The sequence below is a fragment of the Podarcis gaigeae genome (assembly GCF_964106915.1).
Source record: "Podarcis gaigeae genome assembly, chromosome: 3".
NCBI lineage: Eukaryota > Metazoa > Chordata > Lepidosauria > Squamata > Lacertidae > Podarcis > Podarcis gaigeae.
In genome coordinates, this window is record NC_139680.1 from 117,761,959 (window position 1) to 117,787,941 (window position 25,983).

At 43.6% G+C, this 25,983-nt stretch overlaps 1 protein-coding gene across 4 annotated transcripts in view; it reads right to left on the bottom strand.

The window, feature by feature from the left end:
* The window catches only part of MSRA (methionine sulfoxide reductase A), a 210,307-nt gene that overhangs the window by 119,548 nt on the left and 64,776 nt on the right, over positions 1-25,983 (bottom strand). For 3 of the 4 annotated variants that reach the window (XM_083733806.1, XM_083733805.1, XM_083733808.1), the window contains 2 exons: positions 11,592-11,660; positions 1,383-1,502 (listed from right to left, as the gene is read on the bottom strand). In XM_083733806.1, coding sequence (XP_083589932.1) covers positions 1,383-1,502; positions 11,592-11,660 — 189 coding nt within the window. The remainder of the gene's footprint in view (positions 1-1,382; positions 1,503-11,591; positions 11,661-25,983) is intronic. The other variant, XM_083733807.1, reaches the window with a different exon arrangement.

Genomic DNA, 25,983 nt, shown 5'->3' on the forward strand with positions numbered 1-25,983 from the left:
AGATGTATAACTTGCTGTTGAAATGGAACACTCAGGATGAAACAGTGAAATCTGCTATGATTAAATGGGCACAAGATGTTGGACATAACATTATGTTTGCTGGCTGGGAACAGTTATGGACCACAGGTATGAAGTTTACGGCATGTAATGCCTTAAGAGAGAAGATTATGAAAATGATTTACAGGTGGTACATGACCCCAGTCAAGCTTGCAAAAATTTATCATTTGCCCGATAACAAATGTTGGAAATGCAAAGAAAATGAAGGTACATTCTTTCACCTTTGGTGGACGCGCCCAAGGATTAAGGCTTTCTGGGAAATGATTTATAATGAAAAAGGTATTTAAATATACCTTCCTGAAGAAACCAGAGGCCTTTCTCCTGGGCATGGTCGGCCAATTGGTGCCAAAGAAGGACAGAACTTTCTTTATGTATGCTACAACAGCAGCAAGAATACTCATTGCAAAGTACTGGACGACACAGGATCTACCCACTCTGGAAGAATGGCAGATGAAGGTGATGGACTATATGGGACTGGCAGAAATGACTGGCAGAATCCAAGACCAGGGAGAAGAGTCGGCGGAAGAAGACTGGAAGAAATTTAAAGACTATCTACAGAAATATTGCAAAATTAATGAATGTTAGACGATGTTGGATAGAAATTAAGTGGTTTCCAGCTGTAATGTCTTAAGAGAATACGGGGGGGGGGGGGGAGGTCTAGAAGCAGGTTAAAATTTATTGATAAGGATTTGCTGAACTAACAATCTGAATTGGAATACAAAAAGGGGAGATACAAGGAGGCCTGGGAAATAAGATAATGGAAAATAAGTAATGGAAACTTTGTGTGTTTTTAATTATTTTTATTTTTTGTATTTTTGTTATTTTTTTCTTTTTTCGTTTGATTTTTATTGTATTAATATTGAAAACTTTAATAAATATCTTTTAAAAAGCAAACAAAATGGGTTATGGGATTCTCCCTTTTCTTGGCACAAAATCTGGGTTCCTTTGATGGAACACTTGTTTCATTTCTGCTTTTCAGTGCGGAGCACACACAGAGCCCAGCCACAGCTCAGCATTTGAACACTTGGTTTCCATGCTGAGGGTCACGGATTCAATCCCTGGCCTGCACCTCCAGCTAAATGGACCTCTTGATATCTGAGCTGCCAAAGGCTTTTCTGCCGAAGTCCTTGGCAGGCCAGAGTAGGAAGCCCTGGTCTATGTAGAAAGATCAATGTTCTGGGTTGGCATGAGGCAAGTCTGCATGCTTATATGCCACTAATCTTCCTTCTATAGATTAGTCTTAACAACCTGTTTGTTTGGGGGAGGGGACTTACATCACAGTGCTTCAGAAAAAGGTTTATAATCCATGACAGAGTCAGCCCTACCTGAACAGACCTCTTCATAGGTGGGATTTGGGGTGTGTCCTCCAGCATAGCCCACTTGAGTTGAGTAGACGCCTTTCTGTCGCCAAAATTTCCTCTCAGCGCCCCAGAAGCAGCCCATCCCTGTTTGGAACAAAATAGAAAGCATTCTTGTTACAAAAGACTTACAAGGTTTTGGCTTAAAAGAGCATATTCAATGTGCCATAGGACACAGCTAAAAATATAAAACATAAACTATTTAAGAAAAACAAAGCAAAGATTATGGTAAAATGGGCAATAGACATTGGATATAATTTGGATTTTGAAAAATGGATGAAGTTGTGGACTAAAGGAATGAGATTTACAGCCTGTACTGCCCTCAGAGAAAATATGGAAAAGATGATGTGTCGTTGGTACATCACCCCTGTGAAATTGCAAAAAATGTATAAGACTGGCGACAAAAGGTGTTGGAAGTGTAAATCTAAAGAGGGAAGCTTCTACCACATGTGGTGGAAATGTGCAGAAGTTTAAAAATTTTGGGATTCCATCTACAACGAACTAAAGAAAATTCTTAAATACACCTTTGTCAAAAAGCCCGAAGCCTTCCTTCTGGGAATGATCGGAGAGGAGATTAAGAAAGAAGATTATATAATGTTTCAATATGCAACTGTAGCTGCCAGGATTCTGTTAGCACAAAATTGGAAAACCCCAAATACCCCGACCGTTAAAGATTGGCAAATTAAATTATTTGAGTATATGGATCTGGCAAAAATGACGCAGAACATTAGACAGCAAAAAGGTATAAGGTTTATCGACAATTGGTCTAAATTCATAACATATATGGAAACAAATTCTAGAGATATAAAAATCACAGTAGGTTTAATATAACCCTTGTGATGTGTTTACGTTAAAAAATGAAAAACTGCAGAATGGATTTAATATTCACATAACCCAAAACCAAGATGGAGGGAAGTCAAACGTTATTTATTGTTAATTAATGTTTGTTTTTTGGTTGGTTTAGGTGTCTTGATTTGGTTGATGTTTTCTGTTCTTTTTTTCCGTTTTTGGTATGTGTTGGCTATTTTTCTTTTTCTTTCTTTGCTGTTGTTTGGTTATAGAAAATGAATAAAAAGAAGTTAAAAAAAAGAAAGAAAAACAAAGCAAAACCAAGAACAATAAATTCAAGAAAAGGGAACCCTGTCTTCCAATCTGCTGTCAAAAACTCTGTAAAAAATAATAATTAAAAGGAGAAGGGAAAGAAAAAGAAAGAATTACTATACATTTAAGAACATTAAAAAAAAAAAAGCGCTGTCAAAACTGGTGCCACTATGACAGAGCTCAGATACTTACTGGTGTGCCTGGGCAGGTTCCCCAGACTCTGAGTTTTCGTTTAAAAAGAAAATCTCCCTATGGCAGCCATTTTGAATTATTTTATGCCCCATGGCAGCTATTTTGTGACTGGCACCAATTGTATTCTCCCCCTGCTATAAGACATATCCCAAGGGAAAGACCAGTTGTTGCATGGAGTCATTGTCTGGTATCAGTCAGTCCATTAATATCCTCAGTAGAATACTGCCAACCCCTGCCTGTTCCAGGAGGACCAGAAGGATTTAGAGGGCAGCTGCGTCAAAAGTTTATCAGTAGTACCAATAGGATCCCACTTCCCCTATGTAACAAGGAAGAATCGGAGCAGACCCTTTGATCCAATGGGAGGGAAAGGAACTCTTCAATGGTAACTGTCAGGGAACTGCCATCGGAGCCAGAGGGAGAGGGAGGGCTCCAGAGGGGTTCCGGAGAGCGTCCCGGGAGGGAGAGAAGCAGCCTATCTACTGGGGAAGGAATTCAGCGTAGCACCAGTGGAGAAGGAGGGCAGATGGGGGAATCGGCGAGGGGGCTCCAGGACTCCTCGCCGGAGACCAGCGGGGAGAGCACGGGTCCTCCGCTGCCCACACCCTCCCTGCGCAGAAGGCTTCCGCGCAGGGAGAGTAGGCGGCGACTAGGCGTCAAAGAGCTTCTTTGCTGGAAGAAGTTCAAGAAACGCCCACTGACGGATTCTGCCAGCGATTGAGACAGCCACGGGTGAGTGGCTGTCCGGACAGAAAGGGTTCACCCAGGTAACCCAGCCAGGTGTGGCATCGATTTACGCACGAGCAACCCCTAGAACCATTACAGTAACCTAATTAGATACCCTCAGTTGTCATGAACACATACTTTTCTTGAAATAAAATAAAAACCTAATTCTTCCATACTTTAGATGACCCACTTCCTTAAAAAAAAAAAAAAAGGATTTCAAAATGCAGAACCTTTAGGGACGAGAATCCCCATCCATGTAAATGCCTTAGGGTTGGTTAAATGGCAATTGTACATATTTTTACAGCATAATTTTCTTTTAGCTGATTAACAAACTGTCAAAACACAATAATTTGTATTAATGGCAAACATTCATTTAATGTTCTGCTTCCTGGCATCTGCAATCTTTAAAGGTGGCAGAGCAATAATTAACTAAATTAGAGATCATACAGGAATTTGGGGGGGGGCGCTCTCTAGGCTAGTCAATTTATGCATGAAAATAATATTAAAAGTGCACACAAAAATGAAATATTTATTCACTGACATGGCCAGCTAGCCATTAAGTCGGAGCTTCAACTCAACAGAATTCCACTAATTTTAACAAGAGCTTCACCAATTCAAATTATCTGCAATTACAAGTTAGCAAATATCTAAATATAAACAGGGCCTGGCCTGAAAATTCTCCCTTTGAAGCTGAATGCTCCAAAGCAAACAACAAATTAAATAGCAGACAGAACGGACCTTGGTACAACCGGCACCATCTTGAATCCATTCACCCTGTAGTCTCCTGCCCTGTGAGTCATTACCTTTAAAAAAAAAAACTTAACTAGGAGAAAAGCTTCAAGTGGAAGCAAGGAAAAATGCCTTTTCTGTGTCCTTTCTTGAATCAGAAGTCCTACATATCGAAAGTCGGTTTCGTGTGCTCTATGGTGATATCTACTTCTTAGCTCAGACCTGAGAAAGTGGGGTTTGCTGTTCTTTGTGATCCTTGCGACAGGGAAGGGGTGCCACTTCCCTATGAAATTCATCCCTTCAGATGTCGAGAAGAAACCCAAAAGTTCAACGGCTTTTGGATGGTAGCCAGTAGGTGCTAGCTTCATTAACCATGTTCGAATAAATACGAGTTATAACATGTTAGAATAAAGATGAGTTATATCCTGAAGCTGAGATTCCAAGACTTTGGCCACCTCATGAGAAGAGAAGACTCCCTGGAAAAGACCCTGATGTTGGGAAAGATGGAGGGCACAAGGAGAAGGGGAAGACAGGAGGGCCTGGAGTGCTCTGGTTCATGGGGTCACAAAGAGTCGGACATGACTAAATGACTAAACAACAACAAAATAACTGGAGAAACTTGGATACTCTTCAAACCTAGTGGAAGGAACTCTGCACCACCAAGGCCACCTGAGCCTCAAGAACCAGCAAGGGATCCAGAATTACCCCCACGTTGTGTACCCTCTCCTTCAGGGGGAGTGCAACACCAACAAGAGCAGACAATCTCCCACTAAGAGTGCCTCCGTCTTATCTGGATTAAGCTTCAGTTTGTTGGCTCTCATCCAGCCCATTGCTGAGGCAAGACAATGGTCCAGTATGTCCACTGCCACACCAGCAGATGTAAAAGAGAAGCAGAGCTGTGTGTCATCAGCACATTGCTGACAACATACTTCAAAACTCTGAATGACCCCATTCACCGGTTTTTTGTAGATCTTAAACAGCATGGGAGATAGAATTGAACCCTGAGCAACCCCACATTGAAGGCTCCACATTTCTCTCTCCCAACAGAAGTCATCATACAGGCCACCAAAGCAGTTTCTATGCCAACACCAGGCCTAAACCCGATTGAAATGGATCAAGAAAATCTATTTCCTTCAAAAGTGCCTGGATCTGGTCCACAACCACCCTCTCAAGAACCTTGTCCAAGTAGGGGAGGTTGACGACTGGACAATAGTTACTTAGATCTTCCAAATCCAAGGTGGGTTTCTTCAAGAGTGGTCTTATCACTGCCTCCTTCAAGCAGCCAGGGACCACCCCCTCTCTCAAAGAGGCATTAATCATCTCCCTGGCCCAGCCAGCAATTCCCTCCCTGCCAGTTTTTATCAGCCAAGAGGGGCAAGGGTCCAGAATGCAAGTGGTTGCCCTGAAAGAAAGAAACATCTCCATATCCTCGAACTTTGCTATCTGAAATTCATCCAACATAACAGGACACATCTCAATATTCATCGACTTTAACAGTAGAGTCAAGGTCCTGATGGATGCAAGTGATTTTATCCTCAAAATGCTTTGCAAACAAGTGACAGCCAGCTACCGTCAGTTCTGCCACCTCCTTTGGGTCAGACTGTAAAAGGCCCCACACTACCCAGAAAAGCTCTGCTGGACGGCCCAATGAGGGTGCAATGGAGGCAGGAAAGTATGCCTTCTTTCCTGCCTTCACGGCCACTAGGTAGGCTCAGTGATGTAGCAGGCTCTCATAAGAAGCAATGACATCTTTGCCCACACCACTGCTGCTGCCTGCCAGCCACTTAAGTGAAAAGAATGGTACCCCTGCATGCTCAGGATGCTGTGGCTGCCAGCTGGGCAGAAGAGGCAGCTGCTTCCTCTATCCAGTCTCATTTTCTTCTCTTTTAAACGTGCCAGCCATTTTGTGTTATGCTGCGCCCCCATGGCAGCCATTTTGTACCACATTCCAAGGCATCAACTATGCAACTGGCAACCCAGAGCAGTTTCTCAAAATTCAAAATGGGCCCACTGGCCCCAAAAGTTAAACTTCGACTCCAAATGGGTTTGGGATTTGTTTTTTGCTTTCCATCTTTTATTTTTAGGGCCGGGTTCTACTGGACATCCTGTGGTGCATTCTTTTCTTTCTCTTTTTGCTTTTCCTGTTTGAAAAGTGTTTCAGGCCAGGTCCTCTCTAGGAGTGAATCACAAGAGCTCTGCTGCCTTCTGCGAATTTCAAAGATTCTTTGAAAGCTCAGTTAACAGAACAAAGCCGTACCCGCCATCAAACGGATTACAAAGGTATGGCCTTCCTTTGATACTTCAGAAACCAACTTCAAACTAAGTCATGTACTCTGGCCGGCTCCTACCTTTGTTGCTGGTTGAAATGTACTAAAAACAAAGAGACAATATAATGACAATCTAAGAATAATTGTACATCCAGAATATTCTGTATCCAGCAATGTATAAAAAGAACTGAACAGAGACTGTGCGGAATTGTATTCTGGGTCACAAAACCATTTGCTTCCCAAACAGTACCAGTCAGAGTACATGCTTGCAAAGCAAGACCTAGCAGGATTGAACCCTCCTGCTCTATGCAGTGTGGTCGGGAGCCGGGCAGAAGACACAGTGCCTCCTTCCCCCACTGTACAGGCTTTTGTAAAATAAAAAAAACCCAATTAAGCATTAGTTCCACCACCCCCAATTGATATCGGGCCAGATCCAGGTCAGGTGTTTCCCGGGTCACCCCAGAGGGTAGGGGCAGGTATAGCCCTAGAAACTAACCAATTATATTAGCCATTTATGATTCTCAGTATTCTTTGGTTTTTTGGAATTCCCCAGCAATGTCAGGTACTTTCAGCTGGTAAGACAAGATTAGGACCCTCAAACAGGGCTAAAAACAACATGTCAGAATGCCTGGGAAAATAAGCATGTTTAGTTAGCCTTCCCTGGAGAGTTATCACTACCTCTGCAACTGATTCATAGACCGCTGACCACTGTGGCCATGTCCACAGCCCAGAGAATAGCTTGAAGGTATGTGATTAAATTTGACAGCTGAAGCTCAGAAGAACTGGCCCAAAGCAGTGCCTGGATTCGAAACCGCCTAGGAATCATTTGTACACTTTTGCCAGTTCTAGGCAGCATTAGGGAAATTGAAAAGTTCTCCAGAGGGTTGTGGGTTTTTGTTTTTCAGATCGTGTGACACACTCTGCTCCAAAGGAGACTGGAGAGTGCAAGCCAAAGAGATGCTGGACTTCCCCGGGTGAATAAAATATAATAATAATAATTAAAAAAAAAAAAGCCGGGCTCAGGGCTGCTAACAACAATAAAACAGTACAACAGTACAACACAACACAACTCTATAATCATTCCTTATAAAATTAATTGAAATTAAACCACTGGCAACCATTGGGCCAGAGCTCCGCGAAGATTGCGGATGGAGGGAGTCAGGCTGTGCCCTGGCCAAAGTCCTGGTGGAACAGCTCTGTCTTGCAGGCCCTGTGGAAGGATGTCAAGTCCCGCAGGGCCCTAGTCTCTTCTGACAGAGTGTTCCACAAGATCGGAGGCACAGCCGAGAAGGCCCTGGCTCTAGTTGAGGCCAGCCTAACCTCTCTGTGGCCTGGGACCTTCAAGATGTTTTTATTTGAAGACCGTAAGTTTCTCTGTGGGACATACCAGGAGAGGCGGTCCCGTAGGTACAAGGGTCCTAGGCCGTATAGGGCTTTAAAGGTTAAAACCAGCACCTTAAACCTGATCCTGTACTCCACCGGGCACCAGTGCAGCTGGTATAGTAATGAAGGCAACAGGAATGCATGCTTCGGGGCAAAGGAGTCCCAGAGTCAGGGTACTACCACTGAAAAAACTTTGGAATGAATTCAACAAAGTAGTATCCCCAGCAGGAGCCAGCAACGGAGCTTTCCCCACTCCACCCCTCACACCACCACCAAAATTGGCCTGGGAGAGTCAGGGGAACCCCCAGAAAAATACACAGGAGGAGGAGAAGGGAGGTCGTTCAGTTGGGCAAGCAGATATGCTTGTACTGACAGAATGTATTTTTAGTGTGATGTTGAATTCCTCCCTCTATCCCCATCATTCTACCCGGACACTCAGGTCCAGTGCCGAGGGCCTTCTGGCGGTTTCCTCGCTGCGAGAAGCCAAGTTACAGGGAACCAGGCAGAGGGCCTTCTCAGTAGTGGCACCCGCCCTGTGGAATGCCCTCCCATCAGATGTCAAAGAGAAGAACAACTACCAGACTTTTAGAAGACATCTGAAGGCAGCCCTCTTTAGGGAAGCTTTTAATGTTTGATGTACTACGGTATTTTAATATTTTCTTGGAAGCTGCCCAGAGTGGCTGGGGAAGCCCAGCCAGATGGGCGGGGTATAAATAATGTTGTTGTTGTTTAGTTGTGTCCAACTCTTCCTGACCCCATGGACCAGAGCACACCAGGCACTCCTGTCTTCCACTGCCTCCCGCAGTTCGGTCAAACTCATGCTGGTAGCTTCAAGAACACTGTCCCACCATCTCGTCCTCTGTCATCCCCTTCTCCTTGTGCCCTCCATCTTTCCCAACATCAGGGTCTTTTCCAGGGAGTCTTCTCTTCTCATGAGGCGGCCAAAGTCTTGGAGCCTCAGCTTCAGGATCTGTCCTTCCAGTGAGCACTCAGGGCTGATTTCCTTCAGAATGGAGAGGTTTGATCTTCTTGCAGTCCATGGGACTCTCAAGAGTCTCCTCCAGCACCAGAATTCTAAAGCATCAATTCTTCGGCGAGGTATAAATAATAAATTATTATTATTATTGCTATCTGCAGTCACCACCCTTCCTAACTTCAAACTCCAAGAGCACCTAGAGAAGGGTGCCCAATAAAGATCTTATTTTCCAGGCAGCTTCAGAATCAAAGGGGATGGGAACAGATACTCTGAAGTGCCTGGTATGGGGTGGGGAAGAGAGTAACACCATTCTAACGTTCTGTGGAATGGAATAAAGGAAAGGCTGCTCTAGAAATCAGCAGCAGGCAAAAGATCCCAGAAGAGAGTGAGCCATGAGCCCACAGAGATGGAGTTTGAGTTCTACCAGATCTTACAGTTCTTTATAGAATTGTTGAGTTGGGAAGGGCCGAGAGGCCACCTAAACCAACCAAATACCGAATCTGTAAGCATCCACTCAACAGACTCCTCACAAGTCACCATAAAGCATGCATGAACAAGCAAGTTCACCCAACCAGCCGCATCCTGTGGGCAACAAGGAACTTTGCTCCCTGCCTCAGGCTGCAAAAACATGAGGGGAGGAAATAAGAAGGCACCAATTCTGGAAAAGAAGCATGGAGACTTCTAGGTATGCAAATACATGTTTTATTCAGCCCAGCGAAGCCTGGGGTTCAACGAAACATACTACTGTGCATCTTGAGCTGTCTTCCTTTTTTCCCCCAAACACCTGGAAAGTAATTGGCTGGTGAACTGCAGCAAAGCCCAGTGTGCCAGAGGCCAGGTGTCCTCAGAGAACAAGTACCTTGGAATGACATTAAGGCTGCGCATTTCAGAGAAATGTTCCACATACACTGTATGTACATAAAGGTAAAGGGACCCCTGACCATTAGGTCCAGTCGTGGCCGACTCTGGGGTTGCGGTGCTCATCTCGCTTTATTGGCCGATGGAGCTGGCATACAGCTTCCGGGTCATGTGGCCAGCATGACTAAGCCGCTTCTGGTGAACCAGAGCAGCGCACGGAAACGCCATTTACCTTCCCGACAGAGCAGTACCTATTTATCTACTTGCACTTTGATGTGCTTTTGAACTGCTAGGTTGGCAGGAGCAGGGACTGAGCGACGGGAGCTCACCCCGTCGTGGGGATTCGAACCGCCGACCTTCTGACTGGCAAGTCCTAGGCTCTGTGGTTTAACCCACAGCGCCACCCGCGTCCCCTGTATGTACATACATGCACACATATAGACATAGAAAGATATGGCCCACTGTCTCAGACTGTGATCTGATCAGCCAATCATTTCCAAGGGCAATATTATTGGGGCACACCAATACTACACAGCATACCCCATCCCTTAGTTATGGAAGTCCCTTCTGCAGAAATGACAAGATATACAACATATATGTTTATCTAACTCTGCACCGAACCCAAGCAGGTGGTCTGTTCCTACAACTACTCGAGGGAGAATATTTTAAGAATTTTACACTTCCAGAAAGAATGCTATGCTTCTGAAAAGAGTATTCTGCAGATCAAAAAGTCTCTTTTGAAAAGCAATTTGCACTGACATCAAACTCAACGTGCATTGAGACGGATAAAGAAGATACAAGCTGAGCAGATGAAAAATAAAACATAAACTGCAAAATGTCAGAATGAAAAATACAAATTATGGTACCTTGGGGAAAAGACCATGAAAGAGAGCATAAACAGGACCTACACATACACTCAAGAGTTTACAGTTGCATTGCCTTTTTCTCCAAGAACAAAAATCAGAGAGAAAGCATAAAAAGATAAATATGTGATCCTTTGAAATAAGAGAATGCTAATGCAACCTCAATCAAGGACAGTTTCCCGTATTATTCCCGTATTACAGTGTACTTCAAAAATGTCCTTGGTAATGTCACAGTAACTGCAGATGTTTTGAAGGAATCTAGAGCCCAATTCCATTGCTTCTCCATGCCTCGTGTAACAATTTGCCTAGTTTAAAAGGTGAACACATCAGACCAAAAATGGAACATTTTCAATCCAAAAAAATTACTCTCAATTTGTTTTCCAGTGCAAATGATTATAAGTACAATAAACTGAAAAAGAATTAAGTTTAAAGTATTTAGAAGATGCAACTGTTCTAAAAAACGAGAAAGCATTGTTTGCTTAGGGAGCTGTGCATGAGCATCAGTGAGCATATATATTGAAATGTCTCCTGAACTTTTAATCCTTTTATCTATACCAGTGATTACTTCTTTTTTTAATCAATGATTCTCAACTGAATGTTCAGAGAGGTCCTGGTTGCTCCCAAATCCCAAACCAAAATATATGAACTCGTAACACTCAAAAGCAGAAGGAAGGACTTGTAACCGAGCAATTTATAAGAAGTAAAATCAATAAAAATGTAGGGCTGCATTCACATGTCACATTTAAACCATTGTGTGCTCATTGCCCAAAAGTCCTCCTCCTCCACACTAGGAGCAACAAATCACAAGCCTTGGCTTGTTGTGTCATCTAAACATGAGCTCATGGTTTGTTTCTCTCAAAAACAAACCAACCAACCATGAATGATAGCCAAGGTTGCAAGGTTTGCCACATCTGGATTCAAGTCCCTGCTCAGCCTTGAAGCTCACTCAGTCATCTTGAATGAGCCACCAAGGAGTTGGGAATACTAACAACAACCAAGTGGAATAATAATTGTAAATAATTTTATAGAGCACACACAAAGAGCTGCGCTGATAGTCAATATTATTAATAATAGAAAAACTTACCAAATATTGCCATTTGTGTTCCCTCTGGAAAAGGTTCGACCATGCTGTTTCCATTCACATGGTGTTTATCTAAGAAAGAAGGAAATAGCTACCTGTCAGGTAAGAAAATGTATCATGGAAACAAGCCCCTAAAACATATTTATATCTTTGATACCTCAACTAGCATGGGTTAATGCTAAATCCTTTATTCATAGCAATGATGATAAAGGCAATTGTCAAACGGCACTTCTTGTAGAGAAAACTTTTAAAAATTGCATGAAACTAAAAGATTCTGCTCTTTAGGTTTGTTTTTTGGGGGGGGTTATGTATCATGTATATGTGGGACGCGGGTGGCGCTGTGGGTTAAACCACAAAGCCTAGGACTTGCTGATCAGAAGGTCGGCGGTTCGAATCCCTGCGACGGGGTGAGCTCCCATTGTTCGGTCCCTGCTCCTGCCAGCCTAGCAGTTTGAAAGCACGTCAAAGTGCAAGTAGATAAATAGGTACCACTCTGGCGGGAAGGTAAACAGTGTTTCCATGAGCTGCTCTGGTTCGCCAGAAGCGGCTTAGTCATGCTGGCCACATGACCCGGAAGCTGTACGCCAGCTCCCTCGGCCAGTAAAGCAAGATGAGTGCCGCAACCCCAGAGTAATTCGTGACTGGACCTATCAGTCAGGGGTCCCTTTACCTTTACCTTTATCATGTATATGTACCTATATGGTATAGTTTGCCAGGCAACAGCATCCCTGAACACACTTGCTCCATAGCCAGGAAGCCCACCTGCCACCTGGATCACTAATGTGAGCTAAACTCCTGAAAACAGAATAGACTGGGGTCTGGGTCTGCTCCCCTCGGTATCCTGTCCCTAGGTGTGACTGTATTGGAGGGCCTGTTATATTCTTCATGTAGCTTACTTGGTCACCTTGCCTCTGTAACACCCATAACATTTGAATTGGGGTCCTTAAATCTAGAAGACCTGCTGTAAATAAAAATTGTTGTGTGTGAACAAACATAAAAAAAACCTCTTGCTTACTGCAAATGGCAATTCCTTATGTCATTTTTTTAATGTGCTTCCAGGAGGAAGGGGTGGGGACACCAACAACAGTAGTGGGGTGGGAGAGCTGAAAATAATGTCAATACGTATATTTCACATCTGGCAACCAGTGAGCCCCTTTGGTTTCCAATAGCACATGGGTAGACAAGTCTATAAAGCCTGGGACACAAATTTTTATAAAGCCTGGGACATGGCCCTTTAGCGACTTGTTGTTGTTGTTGTTGTTTAGTCTTTTAGTCGTGTCCGACTCTTTGTGACCCCCTGGACCAGAGCACGCCAGGCATTCCTGTCTTCCACTGCCTCCTGCAGTTTGGTCAAACTCATGCTGGTAGCTTCGAGAACACTATCCAACCATCTCGTCCTCTGTAATCCCCTTCTCCTTGTGCCCTCCATCTTTCCCAACATCAGGGTCTTTTCCAGGGAGTCTTCTCTTCTCATGAGGTGGCCAAAGGAATGGAGCCTCAGCTTCAGGATCTGTCCTTCCAGTGAGCACTCAGGGCTGATTTCCTTCAGAATGGAGAGGTTTGATCTTCTTGCAGTCCATGGGACTCTCAAGAGTCTCATCCAGCACCATAATTCAAAAGCATCCATTCTTCCGCAATCAGCCTTCTTTATGGTCCAGCTCTCACTTCCATACATCACTACTGGGAAAACTATAGCTATAACTATACGGAACTTTGTTGGCAAGGTGATGTCTCTGCTTTTACCGGAAGTACTGCATTTAGTGTTAACTCTGGATGTGTATACTTGATTCTGACCAAATTAAGCCTCCTGGTGTATATTCTGCACTAGGAGGCATAGTTTGGTCAGAATCAAGTCTACACTTCCAAAGTTAATGCCTAGCAGGCATTTGGCACAGAGAATTTTATCCATGCCTATTCTCTCAAGAGGGCGTTCTGCGGTGGGCATTACCTTCAAGGCCACAGGAAGGTAACACCTTGGGGTTGGTTGTCATGGCCTAAAAGACCACCCCCAGCTCTTTATTTTCATGAGAGCTCAATAATTTTAGCTTGAACTGTTAATGTCTCCACCACATATAATCAATAATGGTTACTTTGTTAGATACTTGTTATTTATAGCTAATAGGCTTTTAAAATACTTGCTTTCAATTATGCCTGTGTGAAAAAGAAATTCACTTCTGTATTTTATTTCAATACCAATTTATTGTGCTGTTGTTACACATGGGTCTAAAGAAAATATAGAGCTCCATTAATTTTCTTAAACAACCTCCCATTATGTCAGAGATCTAAAAAACCTTTACAGCAATATCCACAACAGTGCCCAGATATTTTAACGTCAAATTCCATTGGCTTTGATGAGACCACACCAACCCAATTAGCATGCAATCCTGCAGGAACTTTTGCAAAAAACAAAAAACTGACCAGCAATGGTCATGAGGCAAAGCCAAGCAGGTTCCAATAAAACGAGCATTTTAGGGAAACAGTACATAGAAAATTGAAGTACATAATGTAATTTTCATGAGTCAGAACAGGATGCTGTACTAATGGTCTGATCCAGAAGAGCTTTTCTTCCGTTCTTAAAGTCTGCAAAATTAACTAGAACAGGCTTAAGCTGCTCCATCTGTACACTTGGAAGAAGCAGAAGATCACCCTCCCGAAAGAAGAGCAGGAGTATATGGGAAGCATGAAGAAGAAAGAATGAGGGAAAGGCGATACCTCAATGATAGAGCATTTGCTTTTTCCGCAGAAGGTCCCAGGTTCAATCCCCGGAATCTCCAGGAAGGGCTGGGAATATCCCCTCTTTTAAACTGCAGAGAAGCCACAGCAAGTCCATGCAGGCAATACAGTGTTACCTTGGTTCTCAAATGCCTTGATACTCAAAAAAACATGGAACCCAAACACTGCAAACCCAGAAGGAAGTGTTCTGGTGTGCAAACTTTTTTTGGAAGCCGAACGTGCTCCGTTTTGAATGCCACACTTCCGTTTTGAGTGCCACGCTTCTGATTTGAGTGCCACACTTCCGTTTTGAGTGTTACGGTGAGGTCTGTCTGTTTTTGCTATTTATTTTGCAGTTTTGTTTTTGCAGCTCTTTTTTGTTTTCTTTTTACGACTGTGTGGAACCCAGTTCAGCTACTGATTGATTGATTGATTGACTGATTCATTGATTGTGCGACTGCAGTACAATGTTTACTGCTTTCATTTTATAGATCAATGGTCTTGTTAGACAGTAAAATTCAAGTTAAATTGCTGTTTTAGGGGTTGTTTTTAAAAGTCTGGAACAGATTAATCCATTTTGCATTACTTTCTATGGGAAAGCGTGCCTTGGTTTGGGAACACTTTGGTTAGTTTGAGAACCAAGGTACTGCGATAGATGGACCAATCCTCTATCTCTCTATAAAGCAGCTTACAATGTTCCCAGGATATGGACTGTCTGTTCCATTTATTCCTTGCAAGTTAAAAAGGCCCAAATGTTTAAGTTCTAAACTAAAAAGAAAAGCAATGAGTAAATTCCTTGTTTCTGAGAGTTGCATGGCTTAAGGGGGAAGGAAGAAGCCCTGCCAATCTGAGATGCAGCAATAAATCACCAGTGCCAGGAAAGACAATAGGATTGCAATGGGATTACACTGGAGGAAGTTTCTTCCACCTGATTTCCAGCCCATTCCCAGACTTACCCCTTAACTCCCACTCTTTGTAACAACCCTTCACTGCTGTGAATAAGCATCAGGGAATATCTGGAAGCCAGTGGTTTGCATTTCACACTTGCATACAAGATACTAACCAGAAAGAGATGGAAATAGCGTATTTAATTTAAAAGCGGGTATTTGTCACTGTGATTTTCTCTTTCAGTATCTTATAAGTGAAACGTCTAATAATGTCAGCAGGTGGGGGGGGGGCGGAGAGACAGAGACAGAGAGAGAGAGATTGTGTCCATTTGCTAATGCTGCTTTCCACTCAAATGTTCCTCTTCAACAGTAGAAGAGTTCGCTCTCATTGTCACGACTGAAAGAACTTGCTCAACTAGCTTCACTGGGGGTTTGCATCTTTGATTCTCAAGCATCAGCTCCTCATGCTCCACAGCAAACAAAGCTTGGTACTCAAGGGAATTTGAGAAGATTGCAAGAGGGTGGGTGTTTTCAGTGCTGTTTACTTATTTTCTTTTATAAACTGAGCCTAAATTAGTTGTTTGTCTCCTGGCCCACTTTAAACTTTCTGCAAGGTCAGGCCAGCATATCAGGCAAACACAGCGTTTGCCCTAATGCTACACAACCTTCCCTGATGTCTTGACTGCCTTTTAAATCCCCAACTGCACCCTTTGCTATACACAGTTGTGCAGGGTACTGATAGTTCTCATGTTCCAAATGGCAAACGATTTAATCTTAACTCCTAGCAAAGGCGCTTTAGGCTCCTGCTTCTTAATCTCCTGCTCCGAACACCACTGCCACTGAACCCAGTCTCTCTCCTAAGATCTCGGACAGCAGTACAATTCCCAGCTCCATGGCTTTCAAGGCTGAATGGTGTGATAGGAATTTTGAGGTCTTAGATATATGGAAATGTTAGAAGAAGAAGAAGAAGAGTTTGGATTTGATATCCCGCCTTTCACTCCCCTTCAGGAGTCTCAAAGCGGCTAACAACCTCCTTTCCCTTCCTCCCCCACAACAAACACTCTGCGAGGTGAGTGGGGCTGAGAGACTTCAAAGAAGTGTGACTGGCCCAAGGTCACCCAGCAGCTGCATGTGGAGGAGCCAGGAATCGAACCCAGTTCACCAGATTACAAGACTACCGCTCTTAACCACTACACCACACTGTAATAAATGTACTAACCAAGCAGGTACATAGATCAGCACAGGAAGACCGACCTGGAACCATTTTGATTCCTAAACTGAGCAAATGTTTTCTCTGCAAGGTCAAAGTGGGAAACCTCCCCACTGTCTCTTTCCTCACAAATCCTGTCTTAAGGGCACATTTAAGATATGAATAAGGTGTGAGCCTGTGACCTGGCTCAGGAACTAAGTATTTATCATTACAAAAGACTGGCCAGGCTCCCCAGGCAAACCAATCAAGTAACCTGCCAGACAGGAGATAAACAATGACAGGAGAAAAACAACATTCAAATTTCTGTTTTAGACCGCCTTTTCTGTGATGTAGGTATGATGTATCTGGGGGGGGTCTTAGGTTACACCCCTTCTGTGATATACGTATGATGTTTCTGGGGGTGGTCTTGATCTACAGGGTGGCAATTTCAAAAGTCTTTATAAGGCCTTGTTCTGGGTTCCTCCTCCTTTCCTGCAGGTGAGGGGAGCGCCCTATTGCAACAGATCAAAAAAGATCAGGCTTACTAGCTGTTTTGCTTCTCAATATTCTCTGGTTGGCCTCTGTTGTCTTCTCCTACCAATAGGGAACCTATGAGAAGACTCTATATGGGCTCTTGGATACCCCATAAGGGGAAAAGGGCAGTTTTTGTTTACAACAATGGCACTTGCCAAGAGACTAGCAAAAGAAAAGTCCGTATCCTTGAAGAGTAGCCCCCACCAAATACCCTCAAATAGTGCTTTTCATCTGGCTGGATGGGAGCTTTGTGAAAAACAATATGGCTCCAAGTTATACTAGGAACAAATTATTTTCACTTATTAAAATTGACACTGACAAAGGGCACAGTGGTGGCTTAAAATAGTTCCAGCAATGTTTTCATGCAGTTGATGTATCGCGATGTGACACCCCACATTCAACTGCATCCATTATATCAAGCGGCATTACTGTCTGCACACTGATTGATGCTACAAAATATGATGTGTTTCAGTACAATATTCAGTACAATATGTCAGCAAATAATGATCTTAAACTGGGCCAAAATTCCTTTAGGTAGGATTTGGAAATTATTATTTTTCTCTTTAAAAAAGTAAAAAGACTGGTGAGGCATTCATAAGAAAAAGAGATTCAGGTAGGTAGCCATGTTGGTCTGACGCAGTCGAAATAAAAATAAATAAAATTTAAAAATTGTCCAGTAGCACCTTACTTTGGCCACCTCATGAGAAGAGAAGACTCCCTGGGAAAGACCCTGATGTTGGGAAAGATGGAGAGCACAAGGAGAAGGGGAAGACAGAGGACGAGATGGTGGGACAGTGTTCTCAAAGCTGCCAGCATGAGTTTGACCAAACTGCGGGAGGCAGTGGAAGACAGGAGTGCCTGGTCCATGGGGTCACAAAGAGCTGGACACGTCTAAACAACAACAGCGCCTTATAAACCAACTAAGTTTGTTCTGGTATAAGCTGAGTATAAGTATCTAAAGTAGTGTGCATGCACACAGAAGCTTATACCAGAACAAACTGAGTTGGTCTATAAGGTGCTACTGGACAATTTTTTATAAAACAGCTTGTACCATTACTGCCAGGAAAAGGAAAGGCAGAATAAAAACATAGTCTTTTAAACGATTTACACATTTCTCTGAAATTAAGAATATTTACATAGGATTGTGGTTCATGGGTTTAGACCACAGATGGTAAGCAAATCAGTCTCCATACCCCACTGACACCCACACCCACAAGAACCTAGCTCACTGTTCTTCTCTTTATATACATTCGCCAGTGCTCGTTCCCCTTCTCCATTCCCATTCTCTTGTTCCCTCTGCTTTACCCTGAGATTTGCAAGCTGTTGCCTGAATTCAATTATTCTCAGGACAGTGGATAGAACAGACAACTGAAGACAGTGAATATGAGCAGACACATGAGAACTGCACTGTGCATGCCACTGCGCTGAGTGTTAGTAGCTCATCACGCAAACAATAGCCCAAGGCCCCAAGCACATTATCACTTGCTTCCAGCCAGACCCTCAAAAACCAGATGGGTCTCTGGTTTTCTCCAGTAGAACTGCTGTTATGGTGAACCGGGACCCACTACCACAGCCTGACCTACAGTGGGTCACATGCATAAACTTATACGGGAACAAATTAAAGAAGCAGGTCACCAAATACACACTTGGCTTCAAAGGGGGTCCTGCGTCTGAAAAGGGTGAACACTTCAGATAGAAGATAAAGAACACTGGACAACCCTTTCACATGTATTACTGGGTCGCTGAGATCCAGATTTCCCATCTCCTACACCAAAATGACCATGCAATATTTCAAGAGGTAAAACATACAGTTGCTGAGCTTTTTTAGGGCAATCACCTGATAGTCCAAGCCACACACGCCAGAGCCACCTCCGTGTAAACAAAAAAAATCCCACAATCCAGGACATTTGCTTTAAAATGCAAGACTTTCCACTGGATGGGCTTGTAGGACCCCAAAAGCGGACACATCCAGGAATTCCCAAACTTTAAGACAGAAATAAGGAGCATGAAAAAGCAGAAATACTTTGCACTGCAGTATCTGTTCAAGACATGAAAAACTTCTACTCACTGGATATGGCATCAGAATCATAAAGGGAAAGGATCATTTGGGTCTTATATAAACTATTCACTGAATGAACTAAGTGGGAGGCACTGTATTAATCACACAAATGAATGATTTCCTGAGTGTGGACTATCCACTTTGTTGTGAATTACTGAATTGCAATGGAACTTTACAGATTACAGATACATGAAGAGGGAGGAGGATAAGTGAGGCACATCTGTATAGAAGCTTCTTCCAAATATAACTTGCTCAGTGTGAAGAGCCACTATAGGACCAGCCAGCCTCCTACTCGTTCCTCGAGTTACCTGGTGCTGCTTTTTCCGACCATTACATAGCTGGGAGTGCAGCACAGCAAACTAGAATCTAGATCATTAAGTCCCTCTACTTGAAAGCTGTCCCAGTAGTGCACAAGTAGGGCGTGATCACCTCATCTGTCTCCTGAGAAATCTCTATGTGGGACAAGAAGCTACAGTTAGAACTGCATATGGAACAACTGATTGGTTCAAAATTGGGAAAGGAGTACGACAAGGCTGTATATTGTCTTCCTGCTTATTTAATTTATATGCAGAATTCATCATGCGAAAGGCTGGGCTGGATGAATCCCTAGCCGGAATTAAGATTGCCGGAAGAAATATCAACAACCTCACATATACAGATGACACAACCTTGATGGCAGAAAGTGAGGAGGAATTAAAGAATCTTTTATTGAGGGTGAAAGAGGAGAGTGCAAAATATGGTCTGAAGCTCAACATCAAAAAAAAAACGAAGATCATGGCCACTGGTCCCATCACCTCCTGGCAAATAGAAGGGGAAGAAATTGAGACAATGAGAGATTTTACTTTCTTGGGCTCCATGATCACTGCAGATGGTGACAGCAGCCGTGAAATTAAAAGACGCCTGCTTCTTGGGAGAAAAGCAATGACAAACCTAGACAGCATCTTAAAAAGCAGAGACATCACCTTGCTGACAAAGGTCCATATAGTTAAAGCTATGGTTTTCCCAGTAGTGATGCATGGAAGTGAGAGCTGGACCATAAAGAAGGCTGATCGCCGAAGAATTGATGCTTTTGAATTATGGTGCTGGAGGAATGATCCTGAAGCTGAGGCTCCAATACTTTGGCCATCTCATGAGTAGAGAAGACTCCCTGGAAAAGACCCTGATGTTGGGAAAGATGGAGGGCACAAGGAAAAGGGGATGACAGAGTATGAGATGGTTGGACAGTGTTCTTGAAGCTATCAACATGAGTTTGACCAAACTGCGGGAGGCAGTGGAAGACAGGAGTGCCTGGTGTGCTCTGGTCCATGGGTTCACGAAGAGTCGGACATGACTAAACAACTAAACAACAACAACAAGGGCATCTGGTCTCAGAATCCCTGGTTTAAGTGCTGCCACCATACAGGTATACCTGTAAAACACCATGATGAGAAGGCTGGGAGCTACTGACTGGATCTGGAGACAAAGCCACAGAAAGGGGCCTGTGCACACTCCTGACCTTTGGAGGCTGAAAACTGGGGAGCATCAGAGCTACAATTACTGCTTTCTACTTACATGGAAACAGCAAAATATTATTCATTAAGGAAGGAGTTTGAAATCATTAAACTAGCAATGGTAAAATGTAGAATACTAGTTCACTGTACTTCCTCTTGCTTGCTTGCTTGCTTGCCATGTTGTTTAATGGGTCATAAAGGAAAAGTTGAAATTTCCAAAGCCACAATCCATGAATGCTACATTCACATTGTTCAAAGAGTTTGAAATTTCACTTTCTAGAATACTTATTGCAGTAGCTTATAACAATTGCTGTCAATAGCGTTTTAACTGACACTACTTTCAAGCAAAGTTCCATAAAATCTGCCTAAGCTAAAGCATGTGATATGAAATGAATCTCAGAAATGATTACATATACAAATGGGAGGATTTAAAGAATTTGGATGTTAGGATGACGGAAGACTCCCTTAGGTTGCAGCACTTGAGTAAAACGGAAGCCATTGTCCAAAACAGCACGCCAAATCCCCCAAGCCACAGAGACAATGTATTTTAACCACTAATAACAACAAATAAAACAGGGGGAAGTGGGATTCTGGGAGGGGGGATGACGACAAAAAGTGAAGAACAACATTGCAAAAAGAAACAAATGAACTGGCCAATTAAATTCAGAACAGGGTGAATTTAATATTTGTTTATCCCCATCCTCCAGGCTGGGGGCAGGGGCTGAGATTGAGAGAATCATGGCTTGCCTGAGGCTACTGGGTGAGTTCACGGCTGTGGCCGAATCAGAAATGAGGAATCTTCCAACTCGCACTATTCTACAGCATCACCAGGCATACCCTGGGTCCCTTGGACACTGACATTTGTCAGGAGTCGACTCCCTCTGTACAAACGCAGAACAAAAACACTGACATCTTCTCATCTGGCTCACAATGTCGTGGTATTATCATTTTGGAGATTGAGAGCACGTCTCCAGTATGCTGCTAATATAGCACAAACGGGGGGAAGGGGGAAAAAACCACCCCAACAGCCCTCGTGAAGATGTCAGTAGCTGTAAGCAATATGCAGGCTGTGATAGAGTATCTTCCTTGTACACACTCCCCCCCACCTCCCCTTGATGGCAGATTATCTGCCTGGAGGTTGCATTAAAGCTTCATTCTGCTGTCAGTCAACAGATGAGCAGGAATGGTTCAGTGCCTCTTCCCCACCCCCGCCCACTCCCATCTGACAGTGATAAATGATCAGGAGTAATGCTCAGATAAGATGGAGAGTTCCAGGCCTCCCTTTCAGAATCTTGTTTCAGACTGGTCCCCCAGTTTTTCCTCCCCGGGATGAGGGATGGGCTACCAATGGAAACAACAAGCAAATAATAATAATAAATAAAGCCCCATCCGCAGCACCTCGACAGCGAATTCCGCGCGGAGTTGGGGTTTAGTGGAAAAGGGAAATTCTGGAAAGGGGATTTCTGCTCCCCCAAAGCGGCCTCGGTTGGGTGCTGAATTTGGAGCGCTCTTGGATGGTTCCTGTTCGTTTCAGTGAGCACTGGTGTTACCGGAAAAATCCGAGGGCTCCCTTGGACAAAAAGTAAAGACACCAACCAGGGTAAATTGAAGCCTGTAGGCTTGGTCTTTATTGAAGAAAGACTGTCGCGACAGGGTGCTCCCCTCACTTGCAGGTGAGAGGAAAGACACAGAAAAATGGTGTGCAAGACCTTATAAAAACTTTTGAAATTCCCATCCTGTAGGTCAAGCCCACCCCCAGAAACATCATGCATACATTACATAAAGGAGGGGTTGAGGGAGGAGTTGTGGTGGTAACCTGAGTGTCCTGTCACCTGGCTGATTCCCTTCTCCCCCCTCCTCATGAGTCATTTTCAGAAGACAAAAGGTAGTCGCAGTTTCCTGCCCCCTGAGGGAAGATCTGATCATTGTCCTTTGTTCCAGTCCATGCTGAATCCACTCCCATGTGGAAGTTCTTTGTGATCTTGATTGTCTTCTGTCTAGGACCATCAGGGTTGGCATAGCAACTGGGCAGGGCTCCTGTGGATGTGCTGGGATGGTGAAGGGATTATGGCTGGCCTGTATCAAACCTTCCCCATTTTGTAGTCCTTCCTTCATGGAGTAAAATAAAAGTGGAACAGTGCAAGTCCGATGTATGGTTGATTTTCTATGAATTTATAACAGAAGTGTAGCATATGTAGTGTGTGAGTGTGAGTATGTGTGAAGTTTGTACAAACTGAATGATGGGGGGAGGGGGTTTCCTGCTACACTGGGCAGAAGAACCACCCGCTGGATTGTGCCCCTTGTTGGTTAGTGGAGAGTGTGCGTATGGTTGGGGACAGGACCACCTCAGGAACCAAAGTATCCTGGGTCAGCACCAGTTCTTGCCAGGGAAAATCAAGGAAGGCCACAAGTTCTGTGAAGAACCTCTACAACAGTGGTTCTCAACCTGTGGGTCCCCAGATGCTGTTGGACTACAACTCCCACCATCCCTGAGCTCTGGCCTTGCTAGCTAGGGATGATGGGAGTTGTAGTCCCAAAACATCTGGGGACTCCACAGGTTGAGAAAGGCTGTTCTACAACCAGGTTTCAGTTTACACCTCCTCTTTAAATGGATACAGGTTTTGGAAATAAGCAGCAGTGCTTTAGCTGCCCTGTCCAACAAACTCTCCGTGTTTAAAAAGGAGATATCCAAAAGAGAGAGAGTCTGCACAGCCTGCTTTTCCCTCTTGGAAATAATCTGGATAAAGAAGTTCCCAAGCCAAGGGAGATTCCATGATTAAAACATGAGATAATGGGTCTCCAGAAGGAATCACAAGGCAAACAGTTGTCAGGGGACACCCAATCTTCTTCCTTCCCTCTCCAAATGAGTCATAACACTGGACAAACAAGCAGAAGCTCAACGTGCTCATGTAATAGTCCCCTCTTTTCATGTACTGATTAGGAATGTATGGAATATTTGCATCATTTCAAATTTTGAGTGTGAAAATTCAACCAACAGGAAATGGTCGGCTCTACAGTTCTGACCAGAACTGGCCAGAATATGAATACTCAACCGGTATTTTAAGCTACTGGGTGCGCAAGCAATTTGTCATCATGATCATTATTTATATTTTTTACAGTTGCAATCAAAATTACTCAACCCACATTGCAATTCAAGTTTGTTATCAAAATTTACAGACTTTCAGCTACTTGCAATGAGTTTTAAAGCACAGTTAGCACAACGCCAAGTGTACCCCCCCCACACACACACAAACTTCATGGGTGAACACTAGGTATCACACTGCACCCAAATGCATTTATCTGGATGCAAATCCCATTGATCTTATTGGAGCTTGCCTCCAAGTCGACAAGCCCAGGATGACAGTCAAAGTACAGTGGTGCCCCGCAAGACGAACGCCTCGCAAGACGGAAAACCCACTAGACAAAAGGGTTTTCCGTTTTGGAGGCGCTTCACAAAACGAATTTCCCTATGGGCTTGCTTCGCAAGACGAAAATGTCTTGCGAGTTCCTGCGGGTTTTTTTTCCCTTTCCCCCCCTTTTCCTAAGCCACTAAGCCGCTTATCAGCTGATCTGCTGATAAGCCGCTTAACAGCTGATCGCTAAAAGCCGCTAAACCGCTAATAGTGCTAATCCGCTAAGCTGTCAATGGGCTTGCTTCTCAAGACGAAAAAAGCGCTATACGAAGAGCCTCACGGAACGGATTAATTTCGTCTTGCAAGGCACTACTGTATTCTCTCTCTCCGATTCTATGATTCATGTTATTAATTTTAAAAGTTTTCTAACACTTTTAACTTTCTGGGCAGAAGTGGGGGGGGGCAATCAATAGATCTGGGCTCTTTTGTTTCAAACTGGTTACAAATTTCTATATTAAATGCAGATTTCCATTATTACTGATCTAATAAGCCTTATTCTCATCTGGGCTATCAGCGACTCAATAAGTAATTATCATTCACCTTAGGCTGTTCCAGTCCATTAGACCAATACTGATGACTCAGGAGAGACAATAAATGAAGAGCAGAACACTGATAAAAGAGTAGAGAAGCAACATAAGTGGGGAAATGCTGTGGATGTAACTCTCTTAGTCTTGGCTACGCTTGCTGAATGCGTGCAATGCATATAAAGATTGGGGCAATTGAACAGGAAAGTTTATTCTAGGTAAGGCAAGACGGGCACCCTACTTCTGGGTGTGCCCTATAAGACCCTACACCAGCACGCAAGAATGGCGCAAGGAGTGCCAAGTCAGCTCAGCATAGCAACCCATGGAGTTCTCCAAGCCAATACTCAGTAGGTGTCAATGGCCCAATGGAAACTGGTCCATTAGGGTGAATGGGGCACTGCCACACCAAGCTCAGCCAGCCCTCAGCTGCCTACCTCCTTGCTCATAACCAGTCCAGGGGGTGGCAAAGCTGCCAACTTTCTAATCTTTGGTCTCAGCGCTCCCTTTGTAGAACTCAGCAGGGAAGAGTGTGAGAACAATATCAGAAGTAACTGGCTCTGCCTAATATTTGCTCTGCCTCCGCCAGTCACTTTTCTGGAATCCGTCTACTGTTGGCCTCTCTGCCTTCTGACCTACAAGTCCCAATGGGTACGGGCCTCCACTACTCAATGCTATCACACTAATAACCGACCCTCCCATCCCACGCTGCACAGTCCTAATCTATAAGTGTTCCTACATTTATGAGATGCTGCTGATAGGAAGTACAGTGAAGATGGGCCAGAAACAATCCTGAAAGTGGCCTTCTTCTGTGGATCCTAACAGCAACACTGTGCTTGAAATATGAAAGTGACTACAGTGGTAGCTCAGGTTAAGTACTTAATTCGTTCCGGAGGTCCGTACTTAACCTGAAACTGTTTTTAACCTGAAGCACCACTTTAGCTAATGGGGCCTCCTGCTGCTGCCGCGCCGCTGGAGCACGATTTCTGTTCTCATCCTGAAGCAAAGTTCTTAACCTGAAGCACTATTCCTGGGTTAGCAGAGTCTGTAACCTGAAGCTTATGTAACCTGAAGCATATGTAACATGAGGTACTACTGTACCTGTAATGGGATTTTTTTGGAGAGGGGTGTTAGCAGGCAGTGTTACAATATGGCCTTGTCCTACCCGAGATGGAAGGGTAGCTCTGTAAGAACAAGTCACAACTTGTTTGAAAATGAATCCCACTGGCTTGGGTAGAACTTAGTTCCCAACAGTGTTGTTGTGTTATATTTGGTCATTTTCCCCCCTCCCATTTTTCTGCAGATTCATGTTTGCGTACACATGCTTTAAATTTTAGTTAAAGGGGGAAGATAAACTAATCCCAAAGCATGTTTAAGCTTCTAAATATTAAACCTGTCTCAAATTGGATTGATACAGCATATTTCCTTGAATAGGCTTTTTATTTGTTTGATTTAAATTAAGTCATAGATTTGGGTGGATCACCTATAAAATAAAAGAAGCTGAAATAGATTATGTAAAAGATATAATAAGAAATTTTGCAATTCCAAAATATTCCAGTGAAATGCAAGAATGGCTTAGTGAAGTATATC